Source organism: Chaetodon auriga, chromosome 14, assembly GCF_051107435.1.
Source record: "Chaetodon auriga isolate fChaAug3 chromosome 14, fChaAug3.hap1, whole genome shotgun sequence".
Lineage (NCBI taxonomy): Eukaryota > Metazoa > Chordata > Actinopteri > Chaetodontiformes > Chaetodontidae > Chaetodon > Chaetodon auriga.
Window position 1 is genome coordinate 24,521,496 of NC_135087.1, and position 23,294 is coordinate 24,544,789.

Consider the following 23,294-nt stretch of genomic DNA (forward strand, 5'->3'; position numbering starts at 1 on the left):
TCCATTCCTTGCTCAGAGTTCTCTGAGAATGTTCTGGAATCACTCCTAAGCTAAGACTCCTTGCTAGGAATTTTTAGGTTAAGTGGTCTTCTCCAGAAAGTCTGCCAATCATCACTTACTTTCAACCACTGATTTTTTCAATTATCTTAAGCAACATTACTTTTTTATTTCCATCTTTTACAGTTTCAAAATAACAAAAATGGAAAAGGGCCAGAAACAAAAGCTTGGGCACCCTGCATGGTCAGCACCCACTAATAAGCAATTTGGCTAATATCACAGCTTTAAACGCTTTTTGATGGCTGCTAAGAGTCTTTCAACTTCACCTTTGCCCAATCCTCCTTGCAAATGACAGGACATACCAGGTTTACCAGTGAGGTCACTGTGGCATTCATGAATGTGCTCATCAATGCTTAGTTGTTTCTGCATTGTGACACCAGGCTCAGCAGAAGGTGTGGATTCTGCAACCCAGTACAAGTGGTTGCAGATTGATTTGATCCATGATTGGCAGAGCTTTGCATCCTTAGTCACTGGCAAAGGAGTTCCTTTTTCAGTCCCTTCATGTGTATCCAGTTTGCTGGTCCTATCATCAGGATTCGCACATTTGAAAAGTTCCTCATGTCGACAGTATCTAATACAGGGTCCATTGGTTCTTCTGTATTTTCATTGCTTGATGACCCTGCTTTCTGTATCTGCTGATTGTCTCACTTCATGTAGAAGATGCTTGGTCACTTACGGATGCTGAGCATGGCATTTTCACCCACCCTTTGCTGTGTTGAGGTAGTGATGTGTGTCCAGTGTACTCATTAACACATTTTTATCCTATGTCAACACCCCCCCTTATTCTTCAACTGTACAAGTCATACTCAACAGAAGTTACACACTTTGTTCACAATTACACACTTTCACACGGCTTTTCTTTCACTTGTGGTGGAATTGCGGGAAAAAAAAAACTATATAATATAAAGCAGTTAGAATGACGTTTGTGACAATACTTTAGAGGTATGTGTGTATAATGTGGTAATGTAGGAATATGCATGGCACTGGCCCACCCCCAACAGGGTGGAAGAATGTGGACCAACTTTCTGTAAAGATTGTGATGTTGTTGTTATTGCATTGTACATGTATTCTGAAAGAATGCTGGTCCAATGGTTTATATTTATTGAACATTTTTTAAGACAATCGTGTCTCTTTGCTGCTAATAATTCTTGATATAATAGATATTGAGAAGTTTATGATTTCATGAGGAAATGTCGAGGGCAACAAACACAAAAATTTGTATTTAATATTGTTTAATTCAACACCATCATCTAACTGACATGCAAAACATTGGTAGGTCATCATTATATGAATTGTCACATTTAGAGAAATCTTATATAAGAGTAACGTATATATTTCATGTGAGTTAAAACACATTTAAAAACATGTATTGGCATGAAACAAAAAGTCCTTTTTTTCACACAGACATATAAATTCAGTCAGCCATAATGAAACCACTTTTTCAAGAGAGTCATGATTCAGTCCCTGGATTGCTTTGGCCATTCGCTGAAAGACTTCCAAAGGAAGGGTAAAGGAATTTCAATGTCCATCTTTTTATTGCTCACTCTAATGTATGGTGCTGTGCTGTGGGAAGTCCTTCTCATTAAATCAACACTTTCATTAAGTCCTCCATACAGATGTGATTGCAAAATACTTATAAGATTCTTGGTGTCATTATTTAGACGCTCCTTATTGAAAGCATTGTAAGCCTCTTGAATCCTCAGTTTGGTAAGGTCTTTATACTCAGACACAAATTTCTTTGCCTCCTCAATATGTTGTTTTGAAGACTGCAAAACCTCTGCATGGATGGCATCAACTTGTGAAGCAATTTTCAAGTTTTCATCTTGTAGGTATGTAATGAAATTCTCACCTTTTTCAGCAATCACCTGGACAAGGTTGTTAGCAGTCTTGTGAAACAAATCGAGCATTCTGTACACTGAATGTTTTAACTTATCATATACAAATCCCGTGGAGGACTTCAGTTTGTCCATGATCTCATTTCCATTAACAACAACATCAATTCCCGGTATGGTGAACTCTATATCCCTGATGTATCTAGAAATTTCCTCCATGATGCTGGCAAACCTTTGGATTGCCCGGTCAGTGGCTCGTGATACAGGCCGACAAGCTTGCTGGAACATTTCCAGGCTTAAGAGGTTCTCTTCAGATCCAGGCACTGTAAACTTTGTGTCACTCAAAATCTGTGTGATTGTATTGAGCAAGGCATAAATCTTATCTACACTGCATTTCAAGACTTGTCTAGCCTCACGAGCCAAACTGTCTATAACATTCTGCATTCTCATGGATATCAACCTGTCAGAAGCCATCATATACATGTCTTTTCCTTGATCACTGATGTGTTTGATTGAATTCTGTAGTGTATAAAAAGGCAAAGAGATTTCATAATGGGCTTTGTCTATGATATAGGAAACTGTGTTTTTTAGCTTTATGGTGCCACGGTTGAGATCAAAGCCAAAATGGATGGTGTGATACTTGTTAATGAACTTGAGCACAGCATCGGTCATAGCAGGAATCCTGTCCTTGGTCCCTTCAATCACATCATGGAGGAAGTCCCAATTCCATGATGTCTGTAAGATTAACTTCTGAGAGTTTCTAAGTGTTGCTTTGGCAGTGAAAACATCAGTATCCTTTTCAGGAGTAGACTGAAGTTGAGGGAAGACATTTGAAAAAAAATCAGTTAAATTCTGTCAAGTTGCACTACATGTAGCATCAATCTACCTGTAGATTTAAAAAATGTTTGCTGTTGACAACAATATGAAAATAAAAGGGGTTAGAGAGTATCTTACCGGGTAGCGACTGAATAGTTTTCCATACAGCTGTGACATAGACCTCCGCTCAAGATGCAAAGCAAGGAAACCGGATGATGGGGAGGACATGGATGCAGTAATTCCTTCTTTGTGGGATGCAAAGCGGAAGCTCACATCAAAGAATGTTCGGCTGGTGATGTCAACATTAAGAGTATGATGAGATTCCCTATAAAACAGAGAAACAATTAGTAGAGGTGCTTTGGTCAACCTATTTGTGAGAACTGTTTAAATATGCAGAAAATCACCTTACATCAAATCAGCCAGAGGGGTTTGGCGCTTCATCCTGAGAAAAAATAGCTATATTTATTTTTGCAGCTCTGACAGCTCTCCTAACCCACAAATGTTGGCCAATAATTTCAAACCTAAGCTAAAAGGTCACTGGTTTAAATTTGTCATCTAGTAAATACACATACGGTTTTATACACTTTAACTTATGCATGGCCACATATATTTGTCTATGTTGGCCAGATCCCAAATCTGATTAAATATCCACTTTGGTTTTTCTGGGCTACACACAAATCAGGGTTAACCTCCCTCCAGTCCAGATTGTGGTAGCAATTCACCAACAGCTGTTAGGTAACAACCAAAAACTAATAACTATCCATGAAGTGGGAGAATGACTAATTTAACTTTACCTTCCATTCCCATTTTCCAGGGGTCAAACCCTGTTAGAGGCTATTTCCACACACAGCTTATTGATGTTGTCACAATTTGTATAGTTTGTATGAGTACATTTTTTTGTATCTCAGAGAGACAGATGCATTAACACCGTTTCAACATCTGGATAGACTTTCTGATTTCAATCCATCTCAAATGCTTCTTGGATGCATTAATGATTAGGTTTTTTGAGATTGGATAGCTATCCAATCAAGACACATGAAGTAACTATGTGAGAATACTCTCCATATGTTTGTCAACACAGCCCCTGTTGTATATAATATAAAAGATGCAGGAAACAAATATACAGAATATACCCATTTAGAAAGCAAGATACCTGTTTCCACTAATAAGTTAGTCATGATTAAAGAATGTTTATACTAAGTAAACTTAGTAGGCCAAAATAATTAGATAAACAGTCAACATTATGAGATAAAAAATCTAGATTTACACACTTACCTCAGGTTTTGTGCCAAAACATGTTGCCAATCAATATTTACATCACTATGAATCAAGTTGCACTTCCCATTTAGACTGATTACTCCATTATCAAATCCAAGAGTTGCACTGGCTGAGGGGACACAAGCAAGTAAAATATTACATATGATGCAATGTTTTAGACTCTGTAATTCACACAAAATGTCTTATCAAATAGAGTGTGTGCCAGGCTTACCAGAGAATTTATATTCCAAAAGGATCATGGTAGAAGTACAAATGGAATTCAGTGAAGTTACAAGGCTAGAGTCCTTCATCTCCAGGTTGGCAGTTGTAGACACATTATAAATAGGGGAGGAAACTTTCAGAGTGGCACTGAGGGCTCCAAAAGCTGGGATAAACACACTTAAAGGCAAATGTCGGGTAGTTTCAGGGATTTCAATTTTTTGCTCTGGAATGAGGATGGTTGGAATTTCGAAGTTTGAAATCAGGCTTGTAAGTTCATTTACATACATACGTTGTTTAAATTGAGCCTGTATGATCTTAGCATTATCACTGATTGCATTGTAGATTGGCTCAAGGTGTAATTCAAAGGTGCGCACATCAGGGTTCTTGTAGTAATGAAGCTTCAAGTTCATATCGAATGACTGTTGAGGAGTGGTTAGAAGGGATTTGAATCCAGCATGCTCCCACAGGGAGAGGTCTCTGACCTCAGGGGTTTTAATTTGGGAATATGGTATAGTTAAATCTGGGATAGAGAGAGGAACAGTCAAAAAGTCTAGATTAGCCTCCCCGCTAACTGATGAGTGAAAGAAGATGTCAATTTCATTATTTTCTGCTGTAAAGTTGTGATTGTACTTATACTGGTTGAATCTTGCCAAAACAAACCAAGAAGCACACTGCTTCTCAGAGTTTAGCATGACACCATAATCATGCTGGAGATCCACCTTACCAGTGAGTTTCAAGGGGAAGAAAATCTTTGAGTTTACTTTGTTCTTAACATCAAACACAATTTCAAATGGATGGACCATGAATTCTAATGAGTTGGACATGGATCCAATCAAACTTTCAGTGAATTCAACATCATGAGAGGCTGTTAGTGCAACTTTCAAGTCCCCAATATGAGCCTCTCCATTTAAAACCATGGCACTCTTCTTGACAGACGGAACTTCAGTTTCACATTTTCCTTCAACAGTGATATGGCTAAAGCTAAATGACTCAGCAGTCAGCATTTGCTTTGATTTCAAGGCCTTACAGTCTGTTTCTCCTACAAAAGTTAACTTGGCTGTGCCAAAATTGATGTTGACTTCTACATTGCTTTTGTGTGTACCTTCATCAGAGTAGTCTTGAATGGTCCATTTTCCATTACCAGTAGTTTCACCAGTCATTGTAATTGTGCCAGATTCCATTGTGGTTGCCATATTTTGTTTCATTGATGCCTGACTTGAAGTTTCAATTGATGGGAGGTCCAAGTTGTGGTTGTACATTGTGTCTATGGCTGCAGAGATTCCACTCCTCAATGTAAATGCCATACTGTTCAGCAAATCTGCTGTGTACATTTGGGTTGTGGCCTTGACAGTAGTCCTTGCAGAAGCCTCAGCAGAATTGCTAGTGAGTGTCAAGGATCCTTCATGATCAGTGGAGAAGGCCATGTGTGTAGCTTTCACCGTTTCCTTGAATAGCAACTTCTTCATTCTTGGAGCTTGCAACTGAGCAGTGGCTTCAAATGTGTATTCAAGGGGCTCAATGGGTGATTTGGCATAAGAAGTAATAGTAGCTGTAAACTGTGGATTTTTTGATGTGGACGTTGAGTTCTCAATCTTCCCAGTAGTTACAAGATTGTATTGTGGGAAGCTCACTCTAAATTCTCCATGGAGTTTGCCAAAAACTGGGACACAAATGTCACTGGGAACCTCAGGCAATTTGATCTCTGGGATTGGAAGCATTGTGATTTCAAAGTCCTTCAGATTTAATGTGGGGATGTTGATGGCTGGAAATTTTATTTCTGAAAGTGTTATTTCTGGGAAGGTGAGATCTGGTAGTTCAGACAGATAGAGCACTTTTAGGTCACCAAAGATTTCCTCAGGGTCAGGAGTTTGAATCTCAAATTCTCTGATATCATCTATGATTGCAACTATTTTTGCTTTGATCTCCTCAAAGTCTATGGTAAAGGCAGGAATTTTGTAGGAGTTGAGGATGGTGAACTCAGGGACTGAGATTTGAGCTGGGATGCTGATTTCTTGCAGTTTTTTCAGGTTGATTGTAAATGCTGGAATGACAAGGTCGGTGAGAGGTATAATAAAAGTGGGAACCTCAATTTCACCTCTTTTAAGTGTGCCCAGAACTCCATCTACAGCTTCCTTCATCTGGGTGATGATAGCGTTATCCTTCACCACTTTTCTGATGTTCTCTATCATTCGGGTAAATTGTCCAGAAATATAGGCAACCATATTGCTGTAAGACTCACTTGCTCTTTGGAGGTAAATGTAAATTTCGTCTCTGATGTCCATGTCAGAGATTCTTTGTCTCAAGTCCTCAAGGATATCCTTCACTTTCGTCTTGATGTCATTGTAAAATGTGGTGTTAATCACCACATTCAGTTTCTTTAGGGCATCAGCTACCTTTGTTGTCTTGAGTTTGTCCAAATATGTGAAAATAGAACTTTGAATTTCTCTGAAAAAATCCCTAACTGCCTCAATTTTTTGCACAATCTCATATGTTTTAATCTGCTGGTTGATATAGTTTGTTAGTTCAGTAATCTTCTTGTTGGTCTCATCAACAAATGCACTGTAGTTAAATTCCTTCATTGACTTAAGCACTGAATAAATATGGTCATTGAGGTAATCAATGCTTTTCTTAAAGTCAAATGCTCTGAGCTTCCTTGTCACATTGTTCAGAAATTGCATAATTTTATCATGAACAAATTCAAAGTCAATAGATTTCAGAGCATTTACCATTAAGTGCACAGTCTCATCAATGTTGAATTCCTTGATGAGAATCACTACCTGATCCATTAATTCTTTAAATTTATCATCAAGATCATATTTCAAAAGTAGATCCCTGATGTAAGAATACACTGTATTGAGTTTGTTGGGGATCTCATATTCGTCAATCCAGTTGACAATAACATCATTCATAGATTCAATCACTTTTGCTATCTCAGAGGAAGGGACTTTATATAATAGCTGTTCTATATATACAGCTAAATCAATTGAGAGAAGGCTGTCTATTACATCTTGGAAAAACATGCTGATGTCAAAGTTCTCAATGGTCTGTTTAATCTCAAACAGCTTGTCTTTGATTTTCTCTAAGATTAAATATTTAGAATCAAGCTCTCGCAACCATGCAGCACTGTTTTCTGTGAGCTTATGTAAATCAATCTGTCCAATGATGTCCTCAATAGCATCAAGTGCTTTGATGACTGACTGTTTGATTTTATACTTCTTATCAAAGGCCTGAAGCTGATTTCCAATCTGTGAAAGTACACTTGTTATCTTGTCGGCAAGTTGTCCAGCCTGGATGTAGTCTTTGACTGTAAGGATGAGGTCTCTGAGTTTGGTGGCAATGTCTATCACCATATTTTCCGTGTTCTTTCCCAAGTTGCTCATTATAATCTCCAAGTCATCCATTGTTACTGCAAACCCATCAATCAAATAATCAAGTTTTGCTTTTACTTGATTAATTTTGTTCTCCAAGTCTATTTCTTGCATGAAGCCACTCACTTGCATTGGAAGCCGGTCTAACTTGGTTCTAAGGTCAGCGATTAGCTTATTGATATCTAAATTGTTGATGAATTGTTGAAGTGATTCTAAGGCTTGTACAAGTGTGCTCTTGAATTGCTCAAAAGCAGCAGGAAAGCTCTCAATGAATGGGATCTTAATGATATGACAGTCAGTGTTCTTGTCATACTTGAGCATACCAGCCATACTGAATTCTTGTGTTTCTGGTAGTGATCGCTTGTCTTTGCTGAATTTGCTGAACATATCTGTTAACACTACTCCTGAAAACTCAAATCCAATATTCTCATGATTATTGTAAGTACTGATGTCCTGGTTGTAAGAATGGTTGTTGAGTTGAGATTTTACTTTCCAGGTCAGAGATTGGTCACTTGGTGTCAGGAGACCATCAAATTTGTTGTCTAAATTTGTGGAAGACTTCCCACTTGGATGCATATGAGTGGTTGATACTCTGCTGTCATGTGAGTATGCAAGAGCTAGGGGCTCAGCTTTAACCAATAACTTGCTGTACAGCTGTCCAGTGTGCTTTCCATCTAGATTAATTTCTCCATCACTGTTGACAAAAGCATCAACAGTGAGGCTAAAAGGCAGTGCTGTAGTGCGAATGGTGCTGTCAAAATTTAGAGGCTCAGAAATAATCTGTGTTTCACAATCTGACTTGGAAGAAAGTCCAGCAAACTCAAGGTCACAGTTGTGTGTTAACTGTGCATTCAGTACATTTCCAGACATACTATATTTCACTGAACCAGCCATATTGTCATAGTTGAGTTTGTAGTTATTTTTAATGTTGTGTTCTTCGCCATAAGCTCCACTCACACTTCCACTCAGATCCACCTTAATTGGCTCGAGCTTTATGTGGCTTTCAGCGTTCAAATTGACATCATAAAACTTGAAATCATTTATCATGTCAAATGACATAACAAATGGCTTCATATAAACTTTGGTGTCTTGCTTGTAAAAAATATCTTCACAGAAAAAGTTGTTAGTCTTGGAGTGGAGGGCTAGGGTCCACAAAGTGAGGGTCAGTGTGTGGCTATTTTCTGAGTTCATCTCTTTCAATGTTCCCATGGTATTGCTAGTGAAGGTAAGAGCCCTTCGGTTCAGTACAATATTCATGTTGTTTCTTGTGGCTGAATCGTGTGCATGGCCCTTAAGGATGCCATACAAATAGGCCTCCGCAGCAGTTATTTTACCCTCAATGTCCAGCTCTCCTCTGCTCTCATCAGCCATTGCTTTGGTCCTGGAGGACAAGGTTGCTCCATTGTTGTCTATGGCACCACTAAAGACATTCTCCACTGTGACAGGGCTACACTGAATGCTGTTAGTTCCACTTGTGGTCAGACCATTTCTGCCCACGATAACAGAAGCTTTGTGCAGCCCACGATGACCTGTGTCAAAGGTGAGGGAACCTTCAGAAGTTACCTGAAGCCCATTTGAATCTAGGGATCCTGCTATAAGTGAGTATACCCTATTTGTGTCATCATCTACCTGTGACTCAATTCTGAGGATGGCCATATGGCTGGACACACCAAGCTCAACTTTGTTATTGAGTGATTTGCCCATGGCCGTGGCGACAGCATTGCACTTTAGAGTCAGTTGTGCATCTTTATACTTGAACTCTGCTACATGCGTGAAGATGTCCTTTTGGGCATTTGTTTTGGACACAATGTTCAACTCTGAGTTTGTGTAGACTCCATGGATCACGTTGTGAACTTGGATGAATGGCGAGTTGAAGTGTAGAGTTGACTCTCCTCTTCCTTCTCTATCTAGTGAATGCAGGTTGTAGCGGTGGGTGTAGGAGGTATTGGTGTAGAATGAACCTATTTTAAGCAATCCATCCACTGTGCCATCTCCTGAGACTTCATCTTGATCTAGAGTGGATGTTGACTGAGCAGCGTAGTAGAGAGAGGCTTGCAGGCCTAATGGACTAGAGGCTTCAATCTTATAGTTGGCTCTTGCATGCAATTTGTTTTTTACATTTAACATTTCCAAGACACTGAAACTCGTGTCAATGAGGGTATGGCTGAAGGAACTATTTAGAAGATACTTGAGATTATCGTCAGCTCTTCCTGATATCATTCCGGTTCCTTGAAACAGACGAAATGAAATGATATCATCATCAGTATTTGTAACAGCAAAGATTTAGAATAAGATCTCATGAACACATGCTTTAGGTTGAAACATCAGTTGCCACACCTCATTAAATTCTCTTACTATAACCATGTGCTCCAGATCTAATCTTTCCAGAATGAAGCTCACTTTCACAAAAAACTCAACTTTGACAGCTATAAGTAATTCAATATACATGTCTTAATCAGCATACCACTTTCTCTAAACAAATATATGACAAAAGGCCACACCATAAGTCATTAACCTTTATGAAGAAGATGCTTACCTTCAAGATTGTATGACAGTAAGTTGAAAGGTGATTGGGCCATGGCCTTATACTGTGCAATGTAACTGGGGACATCAACAGTGGTGTTGCCCCCAGTGATGGAACCTTCCCAAGTGTAGATGTTGCTGTTGATCTTGGTGGATGCTTCAGCCAGACCGAGAAGTGGGACAGTTAAATCCAAAGAAGGCGGTATAGTGAATGATGGTACTGGATAGTTTTTGGCAGGGATATATAGGCCTATCTCTGGTAAATCTATGACAGGAATAGACAGAGTGTTTGGGATGTTCAGTTCTTCTGACTTTCTGCCTCCAAGTGGAAGAGGAAGTGAGATGGCCATTTTATTCTTGTTAAACTGATATCGGAACAGGCTGTCCCTGTTGAGTTAAAAAAAGCATAATTAATATTGATTCAATTTAGGATTTAGTATCTGAAATTATATTAACAAACTGTACATGGATAGGGAATCAGAGGAAGGAACAACAAGTATAGCTGAACTGTTGAGTTACTGTTTATTTGTTTTGTCTTCTCAGCAATATTCGAAAGCAAGGAATGTTCTTAATCTCTGTATTAAAGACTTACAATTGCAGAAACAGGTTCTCAGGCAAGGTTGGCAAGGTAAGATCAGAGACACTCCTCTTACTTCGCAGGTTTGCAAGATAAGGGATGCGTGCTGTCAGTTTTTCCAACCATATATTACCTGCCTTTAGGGTAACAAGAAGATAAATTACATTCACTAAAAAAAAAAAAAAAAAAAAAGAAAGAAAGAAAAAAAAAGAAAAGAAAAACTACAACTGTAAAGCTTGAAAACACTCAGAGACTGTGCACCTCTGCCAAAGTTGCATAATCCTCTGAATTTGTTAATTTACCAACAGACAATGTTAAAGAGTTTTAACCCGGAAAATCAAAATATGAATACTTTGTAAATGACATGGATTTGTGGAGGATGTGTTCATTTTGCAACAGTTAACTCATGACCACTGAGCTATAGCCATTTCGGCATGTTCCTGTCGCAAAACATGCAGTCAAAATTCTATAGTTGATATGTATGTGTCATCTAAATTTGGTGGCAACTGCACAGTGTTTTCAAGAATTATGGCAATTTATGTCATAGGCGTTTTATTTAGGATCAAGTTGTGTGTGTTTGCAGGTCTTCGGAGAACTACAGCATATGTGAAAAAAAAACTACAAAGCTTTATGTGGCTCCAGAGGGATCTGCATGAAGTCTAAAGTGGCCTGAAGTGATGTCACTTGAGTAAATGTTGGTTGGCACTGAAGACTTCAAATTTGAAAAGGAAAAAAATCTGAGGGTGTGAGCTTACCTTTGTAGCCCACTCCTCATGTCTGTTTGGTCTGGAGGGTACAGGCTACAATAGCTGCCACTAGCATGACACACCTGAATCCCTGGCTGAACTGTAGGCAGTTATACTTTTGCCAGAAGAGTGAATGTAATTTTTTTTTTTTTTTTTTTTTTTTTAAAAAGGACAATCTCTGATTCTGCTGTCATTTTGAACCCTTTTTCTTTAAACTGTCCATTGTCTCCAACAACTGCCCAACAGTGTTTAAGAAATGCAATGTTAAATAAATAAAAATGGCCACACGGTGGCCCTATCCACACCCATGAGCTCGAAATAGTATGCTACATAACAGACAAACAGAAAGAACAATCTGAAAACACAAGCTTCTTGAGTAAGGTAATGATTAATATAGTGCCAAATGTCAAAGTGCTACCTCAATTCCTTTGGTGACAATGTGACGCTGTTTCATATCAGTCATTGGCACTTTCTGGTCCAGGATATGATCAATGAGATGTTGCAGCTGCCTCTGGTGATCTTCTACATATGGGATCAGTTTCTGAATCTCTGAATTCAGGTCTGATTTCAGTCCCAGTTCAAACTTGTCATCATCTGTAAGAGAAGATCCAAATACAGCCATAAATATAGAAACAAATGAATGTGTTGGACATATCAGTGATGTGCTGACAGTTACTGTATTTGAGAGAAGCTTTCTGTTGGTAGGATGTTTCAGGGAGCTTGATGACTGTCTCCATGTCCATGAGCACATCCTCATCCTTCTTCAGGGTAGCAGTGAAAGAGGAATCAGTTTTCAGAGAGGGAATGACCATCCGGAGTTGCAGCATGGCTTCTTTCATCATGTCAAGTCTACATTCAAAACAAAGAGAAGTAGGTTGGTAAGATAGCTGCACATTTCCCCAGGATGTTTCTCATTCAGTAATTCCTTGCTAAAAAGAAACTGTCTCAAGAAAGCAAGCAGCACAAGTGAGAATTCAGTGTTATCTATCATTCGGAAGAACTTAAAGTTTGTGTGTATAGCTATGCACCTTGTATGTCCAACAAGAGTCAGCTGTGGGGCATTCCTGTTGGTTACATCAATGGTGATACCTCGCATTTTCTTTCCTTTGGCATCACTGTCAGTTAAAGCCAGCTTGATGCCTGCTTCTATATCATAGTTAGGAATGACAACCTCACTGGTGAGAATGTTCCTATTGTGATTGTATTTCAGAGATGCAGTGGCCTCTGTTGAATCGTCACCTAGTAACAGCAGAAATAAAACACATTCGTCAATGTTTTCCACCAGGAACAGTAGCAACTGGTGGCTTCAAGATTGTTTGGCCATATCAATGTCATTGTCTTAAGTGATATATGCACTTAATATCCCATTATTATGGAAACTGATAAATATCAGCAACAGTTTGTTTGTTTCTCTGTCTAAAATATTCTCATATAGCTGTTATGGTTAATGTTCGGGAAAGATGCTGGCTATGGAAAAAACTGTGCTTTAGTTGTGGTTAAGTTTAGGACAACATTGCAGAACACTGGTACCGGATGTAAATTTTGAGGTGTGGAATAATTCCTAAAGATGCTGGGCTGGCCCATACACATCTTCATAACAAAACAACCATACACACACACATATATTATCATATAATAATACCTTCTGCCTTCAGGGTTAGCTTCAGAGACTGTACTTTATGACGGCCCTTTTTACCCTCTCTGAGTGTTTCATCAGTGATGGTGGCAGTGTATTCTGAAACTTCCCCTGTGGGCTGGATTTCAACCGCAAACCTGAGAAAACCACACAGGTTTCATTAGATCTGTCCTTCTGGTTAAAACTATTATGTATGTTATGGAAAATTATAGGATAGGGATATTTTGATAATTATAGCATTAGGATAATCAAAATATCAACTGATTACCGTAACCATTTACATATAAGCTACAGAAATATAAATCAAAAAGACTCCAAGAATGGATTTCAAGTTGAATTTGTTAATCTGATTTCCCCTTACTTGGTTTCTCCAGTCAGTGGGTAATATGGGGCCTGGTCCAAGAGAGTAGCATTGGAGTAACGCACTATTGTGCAAATTTTCAGACCACTGAATAGGGGTTGGCAATCACTTGAGTCAGTCCGGTCTTCCACCAAGGATGGCACTATTTCTGTTTGACCGGAGGAGATTGACAGCAGCTTGTTGCTGAATTTCAAAAAGAGACAAGAGTTGTGAAGCAGTAAGAGAGATCAGCACGATACTAGCAGCTTCTGAGTTAGTATGTGTTTTGTGTCATTTGACATGGGTCACTGACCTAAAACTGAGCAACTGAGTGTTTAATTTAGGGGCAGGGATAGACAGTCTCATCTGGTTTCTGTTCATGGTGACCTTGGCACTGAGGGAACTCTCATGGTACATATTAGTGTGCATCTCAAGCCCAGCCTCGACATAGTCTGGAATGTGCACACCCATTTGGGTGATGAATTCTAGCCCAACTGAAGGCATGAAGGCCAGGTCAGTCTGCAATAAGAAGGACACAACAGAATAGCTGTAAAGAGAAATTCACAGGAGACATACAGACAATTCTAATTTTATTATAAATATAAGCTAAGATGAAGAGAAGCTAACTTACACTGGCAAATGAGTGGGTCAGGCCTCCTTTGACACCGGGTGCAAACACACCAGCCAAAGCAAATTTCAGAGGGAAGCCAGAGGCAGTGGATAGAGAAAAGGCATTCTCCATGAAGATATAGTGAGCAAAGACTTCATTTTCAGTGCCAGATGTCAATGCAAAAAAGATCTGTTGAACAGAAAATAATGAATATATCACTTGCAGTTTAGTCACAAATCTTTTTAAACCATGACAAGTGACATCATGTAAGTCCAATATAAAACTGTGGATTTTGTAAATGGCTATAAAATCAGGCCAAAAAGATATAATACAAAAGATTGTTGCGTGACAATCTGTAAATCTTTTTGATACTTTAATTCTATGTTAACTGCTGGATTTGTAGCCAAGGTAGCATTTTTTTCTCCAGAGTCAGTCGCCCACTTGGTCAGTCCACCATTTTGGTCAATACGGAAATATTTTCGCAGCTGTTCACAGATCTGCTTGCATTGCTGTAGATTCTTGATCCACAATGCTGATTGCTATCTTAAGTTATCTTGGATAAGCTGACCAAAGAACTACCTCATGTTAATGCAATCATGCACCTGTCACATATGACTATAGTGTCTTCCACATAGGTTTCCCAAAACAATCAGATTCAGAAAGCAATAGAGCTGACCTTGGCAGGCAGTATCCTGATGAAAAAATGGTAGTACATGAACAGAGTCTCAGCCATCTTTCTGATTTCACTGGTCTTCATGTATCCTATCTCATTTCCCAAAAGTCGAAGATAGGCAATGGCTTCAGGGGCTTGAGAGAGAGACACATCTTCTATGAGCTTCTGGACACTGCTTGTGATGTCTTTCAAAAGATTGTGTGGGACCTGGAGAGATATGCATGTGCAATGAATCTTCTATACCAAGTAAAATGTAATTTTACAAGTTGGAGAGGCAGGGTTTTTAGCATAAACAAAAACATTATGTATGATGTGTGCAAAATCATTTCACCTGTCTCTTCATTCTGTCTCTGGCAGGGGCTATTCTGTCCAAAACCTCTCTGAGGATCTGGGCTTTGTCACCTGCCCAGAACGTAACTTTGGAGATGGAGTCTGGGAAGAAACCTTTTTCTCCAAATAGAGCATCAATTGTTGGTTCAAATCCTGTTCCCTCAACACCGACCTTGAAGGGGGAGATTTTTAATGTTTAAAAATCTTTACAAAGCTTTGTTTTCACCACATATAACACACGTGCTACTGAAAACATACCTCAAAGATGTCATAGTTGTAGTCAAAAACCTTTAGTTTGGTCTCCAGCATTACCTCCTTAGGTATGGTGTTCATGGCATCGAAGATAATGTTGCTCTGTACTGAGCCCAAGGGAGAGTCTATCTTGTAGTTGTGTGACATGCCATCAAATACCTTGTTTGTGGGTGATAGGTGGTCATTCAAGGCCAACTCAATGTGATCCCTGAGTCTTTGGTAAGGAGGATGAAAAAAATTAAAAAAAACAAAACAAAAAAAAAAGTGTGATGACACAGTGCCAGAACAACAATATTCCTTTTTTCTCTCTCAAATCGAAAACAGGAGAGAGAGAATAAGGCTCCTGCCCTTGTCATTTTCCATGCCCCACAATGTCTTTACTCATTGTACATGCTTGTCTTCAATTTAAATCCCTAATATTAAAGGGAAAATTCTAGTAAAGGGGTTATCGTTAAATGTAATAATATGTAATATGATTGATTTCATTTTATCAACTTATCAAATTACTACAGCTAATACATTAGCATGAAACTGCCCGTGTCCTACAGAAATATAGCAGCATTTACATTCAACTGTAGCAACTCCTGAGAAACTCTTTACCTGCTATTTGTTTGAATTTCTTCTGCAGGTAGTGGCTACGATTTGTTTGTCTGCAGTTAGATGCTAGGTAAGTGGCATACAGTACTATTATATTTTTATTCTTCTTATATAATAAGATTTTCTTTTGCCCTTATTAGACAGAACAGCAGAGAGGAGACAATATGTCGCAAAGGGCCAAAGATTAGAATAGAATGTGGGTGGTGAGGACGCAGGCTTAGTACATGGCACACACTCTACCAGGTGAGCTACCTGGATGCCCCATATAACAAGATTTATGTCATAATTTTCTCTTATTTCATCACAAAAGTAGACATATGATGAATGTGTACAGATAACAACAAATAAACAGACCTAATCTCTGTTTGTGGTTACTTGTAAACTACTCATTTATTGTACAGATAAAGTTAAAATGAAGATATTTTAAAATTAAGATATTAAGATACTTTATTAAACCCACACCAGGGAAATTAAATATTGTTACTTACCGATGCATTTGTGGCTTGTCTGAGTTGCGGATATTGTTCAGGTGGGAGACCACAAAGCTCTTGAGCTGCTCATCTCTTATGCTCTCCAAATCAATCACAATGTCTCTAACCAGGACTTGGTCTGGGTTCTTCATCAGAATCAGGTAGGCAGCTATGCGTTTTTCAACAGGGTTCTGGGCATCCTGGTACACTTCCATGAGAACATTTTTGACCTGTGGTTGACCAAATGATAAATTACTGCATCGACTACTTGTAGCCAGTGTTTAGACCATGCAAGAGAGACAGAAGATTCAGTTGTCTAAATATAATAAAGGGCACACTATAAATTTCACAATATTCCAGGTTCAGTAATTTATTTCAGGTCTTTTGCCTTTTGCTGTTGCTTGTATATGAATTTGTTAAGAAGTCATATGCTGTGTTAATTTTCACCCTACAATGACAATGTGTAACAAATATGTTTGTAAAATATGGCACCTCATCATTGATATCCATCAGCCTAAAGGCCTGTACAGCTGCCTTTTGGTTTGATAATGGAATATCTCTTTTCTGAGCACACCGCAAAATAGAGGAAATCAGGCTGGGGCTGACAGCTTGTATAGCTTGACCCATGACACCGATAACCTGGAAATGAGAAAAAAAAAAAAGCATTAATTTGGGGCACGACACCCCTGAGCCAGATTCCCTGACAAGAGCTGGTTCAGTACAGAATCCAGAAGTACAGTAATTAAGATGCTTGAATGATTATTAGTACCCTCAGTACAAGGAAGGACAGCTCTTCAGGGTGAGTGTCTAAATCAGGGATCTCTCCTGAACAGTCATTCAAGAGTGTTTCCATGAATTTTGCCACATCTTCAACCACTGGAGTAACTTCTTCTTTATGGAACCTGTGTACCAGACATAGAGAAGATACTGTATAACGAGATGTTCTTGTTTCCGTAAAGATTGTATGAAAATGTACGTTTGTTTCCCTCTAGTGGTCACCTGTAACAGTTACAAAGTTGGTGGAAATCGGATGTAGAAGTTATTTCACAACCTATTTAGCTTTAATGAAATTTAACAGTAATGTTGAAATGGAGTGCTACATTTTAAATATTTAGCAATAAATATATAGTAATATTTTAAAGTGATTGCATCAGAACTATCAGTCTGTTTTTTTAAAGGCCAAAATACATGTATTACTTACTTCTTAACTGTGTTGGCTAGAGCATACATGATTGCCTTGCTCTGTTTATACTGAGCCATGCTGAGCATATCACGGACACGTGCAGCATCAGGGTTAGCCTGTAGACTCAACCCATAGACTAGAGCATCCACCTCTAGTGATATCCCATCGATGGTCCGGATAGCCTGGAGGATGGCACTGGTGCACTCTGGGGTCCCACACTGGAAAAGCGCCTGCCAGGTGAGCCAGCTTGACATATCCAACATTTCAATGACTGTCTGGCTCAGGGTATCATTCCTCAGAGTGCGCAAGCTCGACACCAGCTTATGGAAAAGGCTGGTCCTCTTCTGACCCTGGTCTGTACCTGCCAAAGCCATGAGGTCTTGCAGGATGTTGAGAGCAGCGTCCTTCGTCTGGACTGGAGCTTTATCGTCAGGGTCTTCAAAGTGCAAAGGCTTGCTCTGGCTGCGGATCACGTCTATGTACACATATTTAGCAGTGATTGAGCATTTCCCAATGAGAGACGCAAACTAAAACTTACTGTAGACACGCTTGAAATGATCACTCACCAAATGCTCTATTGTTAATCCTTTTGGAGCTTTGGAAGCCAAGAACTTGGGTCACTACAGATGATATTCCATTGTCCCTGCAGGGCCGATAAGAAGGTGATGCAAAATGCAGTCCACTACATATACACATAAATATGTAGTAAGATAATGGCTTACTCATGGGAGAAGGGCAAGTAGTTGTGTTTTTCTGTGCAAACGGCTGTTGTAATGTGCTTTCCCTTGTTATCAAACTGGTAGTTGCAGTCTTGAGTGCTTGTGATCAGCTTAGACATGGGGCGATGCTGGAAACAAGAACTTACAATATTAATGTGTGTTACTAATAATGTTGTATACTTTCAAGTCACAGGAAAAATTCGACTTAGGAGGGCTTCATTTTATTTTCATTTTTGGCAACCTATGCACCCAAATGTCATAAGATTTACACTGAGGCAAGGTAATCCATTCCCATTTTCGTCACATTCCTTGGCATCTCATACAGACACACAAAGCAACCATTAGAATTTGTATGAAACACACCAAACTTTGAACTCACTCCAATGTAAACCCATCTTCAGCAATGTTAAACATTCAGAGCAACTGCTCCAGCCATCCAACATGTTCCCATCCCAGTGACACATAAAGCCTTCCTGCCAGAAAACCTTTCTAATACGTGGTTAATGTTGTGAAACTGTCACTGTTTAATCACCAAAACTACTTGGTTTGGTTAAGGCAACAAACTACTTGATTGTTCACTTTTTGTTTGTCACTGGATGCAATCCCGGTTTCCTGGGTGAAAGGCATGAGTTTGTCCACCTTCCTCCATTTATGGACTTTCTTGCCCTTTAAATGATGTCACCATGCTCTGAGCGTCTAATATTGTTGTGGATGGGTTTACATTGGAGTTACTTCAAAGCCTGGTGCATCTCATGGAGATGCTAAAGGGAAGCTTTAGAAAGCTTTAGGAATGAGACCAGACTCACATAGGAAAGTATTTTCTTACATAAAGTAAATCAATACAATGATTGGCAGTTCGTATGGATGGAACTAGTCATTTCCCATAGAGGCCAAGTGCAATACAAGTGTATCCATCCTAATGTGACAGTGGTGTAATGCTTGGGTTGAGTTAACTTTGTTATAAACAACAAAAACTGTTACGAACGTGCCTTATTGAGTTTATAGTGTAAGACAGACAGGCCACCATTCAACACATCGTACTAATGTATTAATGAAACATATTAAAATACACAAAGTGAAGAAGGTAAGCACACTTTCCACAATGTCGAATGTTAAAACTAGAAACATCTTGACCCTCAACGGGATGTATACTCTCTGACAAACCAATTGAAATATTTTGCAAACACTGCTGTCCCATTTCAGGTTAGCAGAGATTATAGTGTCAAGAATTTACACACTTCAACTGGTTGCCTAGCAATTTCAAGAGATTTCCCACCTCCTGAAGACTATGATCATGTATTGGAGTCTACTGACTTTTGGCTTTCATTTTGGAAAAAACAATGTTCCCTTCAGAAGCAAATAATGTGCCATATTATTTTAGTAGAAATCTTTTCAAAGCAATTGACTTTCTATGGTACGGCATTATATTTCACTAAAGCCTTGATCACATAACAAAATGGTATTAAATACAATAAGCCTGACTACTGACTAACTTGAAGAAATGTCCTCAGTGAGGATGTAAACACTTATGTTCTAAATAGAGACTGTTGATTGGTAACAGGCTACAGAGGGCGGTAATAATGTCTCACCAGTTTTTGCAATAAGGCAAGGGGGCTGTTGGTTAGTTCCCTGCTGTAGAACTGGTCACATTGGGACAGATCTCTGGTCAGTGTCACATCTGTGGCAATATCCTTCCTGGCATTCACCATGTAGTCTGTTAAGCACTGGCCATGGACTGTGCTCTGAAAAAAAAAAAAAAACAGCAACTGATGATTTTAGCTCATGAGTATTAGCTTGAAAGTACACAAGACAAGACTTGCCACATGCAAGTACAAGTGCATTTATAGACAGACTGCCCCTTTACCAGAATTTGATCTTTTTCCGGCATATTATTTTCTTTTGTATTAACTTCTCCTTTTACTTCTCATATTATCTTCATGTGCTGCATCAACTCCATTTACTGTATATCTGTATTGTATGATCATTTGCTGCTGCAACAACCCAGTTGACCCACAGGGGAGCAAATTCACATCTGATATAATACATCTTCATCTACCAACCCTCATGCTGTTTTTTCATCTTGTTTTTTTTTCTGTTAAAAGTTATTAACAGAGGATCCTCGGCTTATAAATCACTGTGACGCTGCTTTTTGTTGTCACTTTTTATCACTTGTTATCACTACTGATGAAATTGAATGTGGGTGACGAGGATGCAGAAGAAAAGCGTGGCCTGCAAATAACACAAGCCTTTTGCTATGTCAATGTGTCGAAATACAGTGACTGTGAACCCGGGATTAGCTGAAAATAGTTAGGAGCAAGATGTTGATCTGAACACTTTGGAGGATGTAGTGAAGCATCTTAACTCATCCACCTGCTGTTTTGACACCTTGCTAAGCATCATTTTCAAAAATGTTTCAGTCACTTGGAAATGGATGGGGTAAAAAGTTTTTTTGTGATCAAATTTTTTATTTTGTTTTAAAGAAAAGTATAGAAAGGCATATGCACATGTTACAAAATTAGTTCGCCAGATATGATATAGAAATGAGATATTCATACCTGTGCATATGTTTATATACAGATACACATGAATAAACAACTAAAATAAAATAATAATACAATTATATATAAAAAACAATTATTAATAAGATAGTAGCAATATATATGTGTGTGTGTGTGTGTGTGTGTGTGTGAGAAAAATAAATAAAAATAAATAAAAATAAAAATAACAGTCAATAAATATATGCATATGTATGCATATTGTACAATAAAAGCAACAATCATAATCCCAAATATAACCCACCCACTCCCTGGATCCAGAACGCCAAACCCCAGTCATGTTACACCTGAAACCCACGGAGGGTGGTTGGAAGTGAATGCCAAGCCTTTATTGCCAACTCTTTGTCTCCGTGGACCCTGGCTGTTGACAACTCCAAATAAGCAATGTCCAAATGTCAAAACCCACACTTGGAAAGAGAGTGAGTGTGGAGGTTTCCAACGTGTGGCAACTAGTTTTTTCACAGCCGTAAGTCCAGCCAACAAGGCTCTTCTCTTATCCAGTGTCAAACCCAGCCTTGACAAATCATTCAAAATGAGTGTAGCAGGCGAGCATGGCAACCTGATCTTAAGCAACGTAAAAAGGTTAAAGGCAACCATCTTCCAAAATTCAGCCACTGGGGTACACTCCCAGAACATATAAAAAAAACTGCCCATCACTTTGGAAGAACAGAAAGTACAAATAGGATCATTAATACCCTTCATCAAATGAAGCTTCCTAGGAGTTATACATACCCTATGTATATAATTGTAATGTATTTGTTGATGATCAGGATTTCTGGATGCTTAACTCACATCAGCCCACACTTTATCCCAGTCAAATGCAGGTTCCAGACCTGGAACAGCTCTCCTTCACACCATGTCTAATGCCAGGGGTCTGTAAGAGTGCTGCAACAAGAAACAATAGAGTCTCGAAACAAAACCACTTGTGCTTCTAGCAGAGTGGAAAAATTTATGAAGTGGGTGTGGTGTGAGAGGATCCTGTAAAGGGACGCCATTGTCTTTTAAAGACGATCTCAGCTGCAAATAAAAGAAAAAGGATGTATGTGGTGTATCATACTTAATACATATGTTCTGAAAAGTAAGTAATCCCCCATCCCCATAAATATCACCAAGTGCACAAATGTTTTTTTCTTTCCCAGACAGGAAAATGAATAGGATGACTGCCAATTAGCAATTTATCATTGCTGAATATTGGAGAATGTGGGCCCCACCCAGAAGAGCAACCAGCTAATTTGTCCACTCTCCTCCATATAAATAGCAAATATGAGATGATAGGACCAAATCTCAAATGGTATTGGTGGGCTGAAATATTAAACTGCAGTATGCTAGCAAAAGAATATGGAGCTAACATCCGCTCCTCCAGAGCTCGCCAAGACACCTGCGCATCAGGTTGAAACCAATTTAATAAAGGCCTCAGTGTGAAGGCCCACTTGTAAAGTTTGAAGTTCGGGAGAGACAGGCCACCAGCTTGCCTTTCTCGCTGCATTGTGGTGAGCTTAATACAAGGTCGTTTACCATGCCAAAGAAATTTTGTTATTGCTGATTGCAATTTGCCCCAATATTGAGGTGGTGCCTGTGTCCTTTTGTCTGGTCCATGTGTCTGTGTCCAAGTGTGCGCTCTTCTTTATTTTAGCAACTGTGCTGGTCCTGCCCTCCTCCATACAGAAAGTGGTGTCGCTGCCCCATTGGTCCCTGCTGCCCCATACAGCGTGTCTTAAACCAGGGATTTTTCATTCACCGGGGGACTCAGCTTGACAGCAGTGGCTTGTGTGTTTCTGGTGTTTAACCTAAGAATTCTGTCCCCAGATCTTCTGTGTATTTTGTGGTAGTGTTAGAGTTAGTAGTGTGGTTTTTGGTGGTGGTTTTGATCTTCTCCAAGTATTTGTTTGTAGTTGATAACACTGTATATATTTAGCACTATTTTGTTTTGTTTTGGCTGTGGTCCTTTTTACCTGTACATCAGGCCTCTTTTTGTTAAAACAATAAATTTGTGGTTTGCTTTTGTACCTGGTTTTGTTCAGAGTGATTTTGGATTTGGAGACAAAGTTTGCTTTTTCACTCTTTTGTGTTGTGTCCCTGCTCCCCTAGACTGGGGTGTAACAATTACACTGGGTTGTTTATATACAATAAAACGTCATCAGCATACAGTGAGATGTGAAGGTGTATTCTTTTATTAGAAATTGGAGGGATTGTGGATGAGCTGCGGATGGCTTGTGCCAGTGGTTCAAGAGAGAGGGCGAATAACAGAGGGATGAGAGGACAGCCTTGTCTTGAACCTCTGGAGACAGCAAAGGGAGGAGAGCTAGTTTTGCCTGTAAGCATGATGGCTGTTGGGTTTTTATACAGCACCTTAATCATATCAATGAACGGCATACCAAACCCCATAAACTCAAGCACTGACCACAAAAAAGGCCACTCCAGGCGGTCAAATGCCTTCTTTGTGTCTAGTGAGAGGACAGCAGCAGGGGAACTGAAGCTTGAAGTGCCACCTATAATGTGTTATAATCTTCTAACATTATCTGTAGCCAGTC

The 23,294-nt window shown here is 39.1% G+C and overlaps 1 protein-coding gene across 3 annotated transcripts in view; it reads right to left on the reverse strand.

The window, feature by feature from the left end:
- Positions 1 to 995: 995 nt before the first annotated feature.
- The window catches only part of apoba (apolipoprotein Ba), a 43,693-nt gene continuing 21,394 nt past the window's right edge, over positions 996 to 23,294 (reverse strand). For 2 of the 3 annotated variants that reach the window (XM_076748421.1, XM_076748420.1), the window contains 24 exons: positions 19,798 to 19,950; positions 18,212 to 18,336; positions 18,056 to 18,132; positions 17,508 to 17,964; positions 17,076 to 17,208; positions 16,799 to 16,945; positions 16,325 to 16,536; positions 15,246 to 15,453; positions 14,989 to 15,159; positions 14,661 to 14,864; positions 14,006 to 14,173; positions 13,688 to 13,893; positions 13,396 to 13,578; positions 13,041 to 13,171; positions 12,427 to 12,637; positions 12,075 to 12,247; positions 11,817 to 11,992; positions 10,668 to 10,789; positions 10,089 to 10,462; positions 4,195 to 9,780; positions 3,981 to 4,092; positions 3,115 to 3,147; positions 2,844 to 3,030; positions 996 to 2,699 (listed from right to left, as the gene is read on the reverse strand). In XM_076748421.1, the coding sequence (XP_076604536.1) occupies positions 1,515 to 2,699; positions 2,844 to 3,030; positions 3,115 to 3,147; positions 3,981 to 4,092; positions 4,195 to 9,780; positions 10,089 to 10,462; positions 10,668 to 10,789; positions 11,817 to 11,992; positions 12,075 to 12,247; positions 12,427 to 12,637; positions 13,041 to 13,171; positions 13,396 to 13,578; positions 13,688 to 13,893; positions 14,006 to 14,173; positions 14,661 to 14,864; positions 14,989 to 15,159; positions 15,246 to 15,453; positions 16,325 to 16,536; positions 16,799 to 16,945; positions 17,076 to 17,208; positions 17,508 to 17,964; positions 18,056 to 18,132; positions 18,212 to 18,336; positions 19,798 to 19,950 (10,734 nt within the window). In that variant the 3' untranslated portion in view covers positions 996 to 1,514. The remainder of the gene's footprint in view (positions 2,700 to 2,843; positions 3,031 to 3,114; positions 3,148 to 3,980; positions 4,093 to 4,194; positions 9,781 to 10,088; positions 10,463 to 10,667; positions 10,790 to 11,816; positions 11,993 to 12,074; positions 12,248 to 12,426; positions 12,638 to 13,040; positions 13,172 to 13,395; positions 13,579 to 13,687; positions 13,894 to 14,005; positions 14,174 to 14,660; positions 14,865 to 14,988; positions 15,160 to 15,245; positions 15,454 to 16,324; positions 16,537 to 16,798; positions 16,946 to 17,075; positions 17,209 to 17,507; positions 17,965 to 18,055; positions 18,133 to 18,211; positions 18,337 to 19,797; positions 19,951 to 23,294) is intronic. The other variant, XM_076748422.1, reaches the window with a different exon arrangement.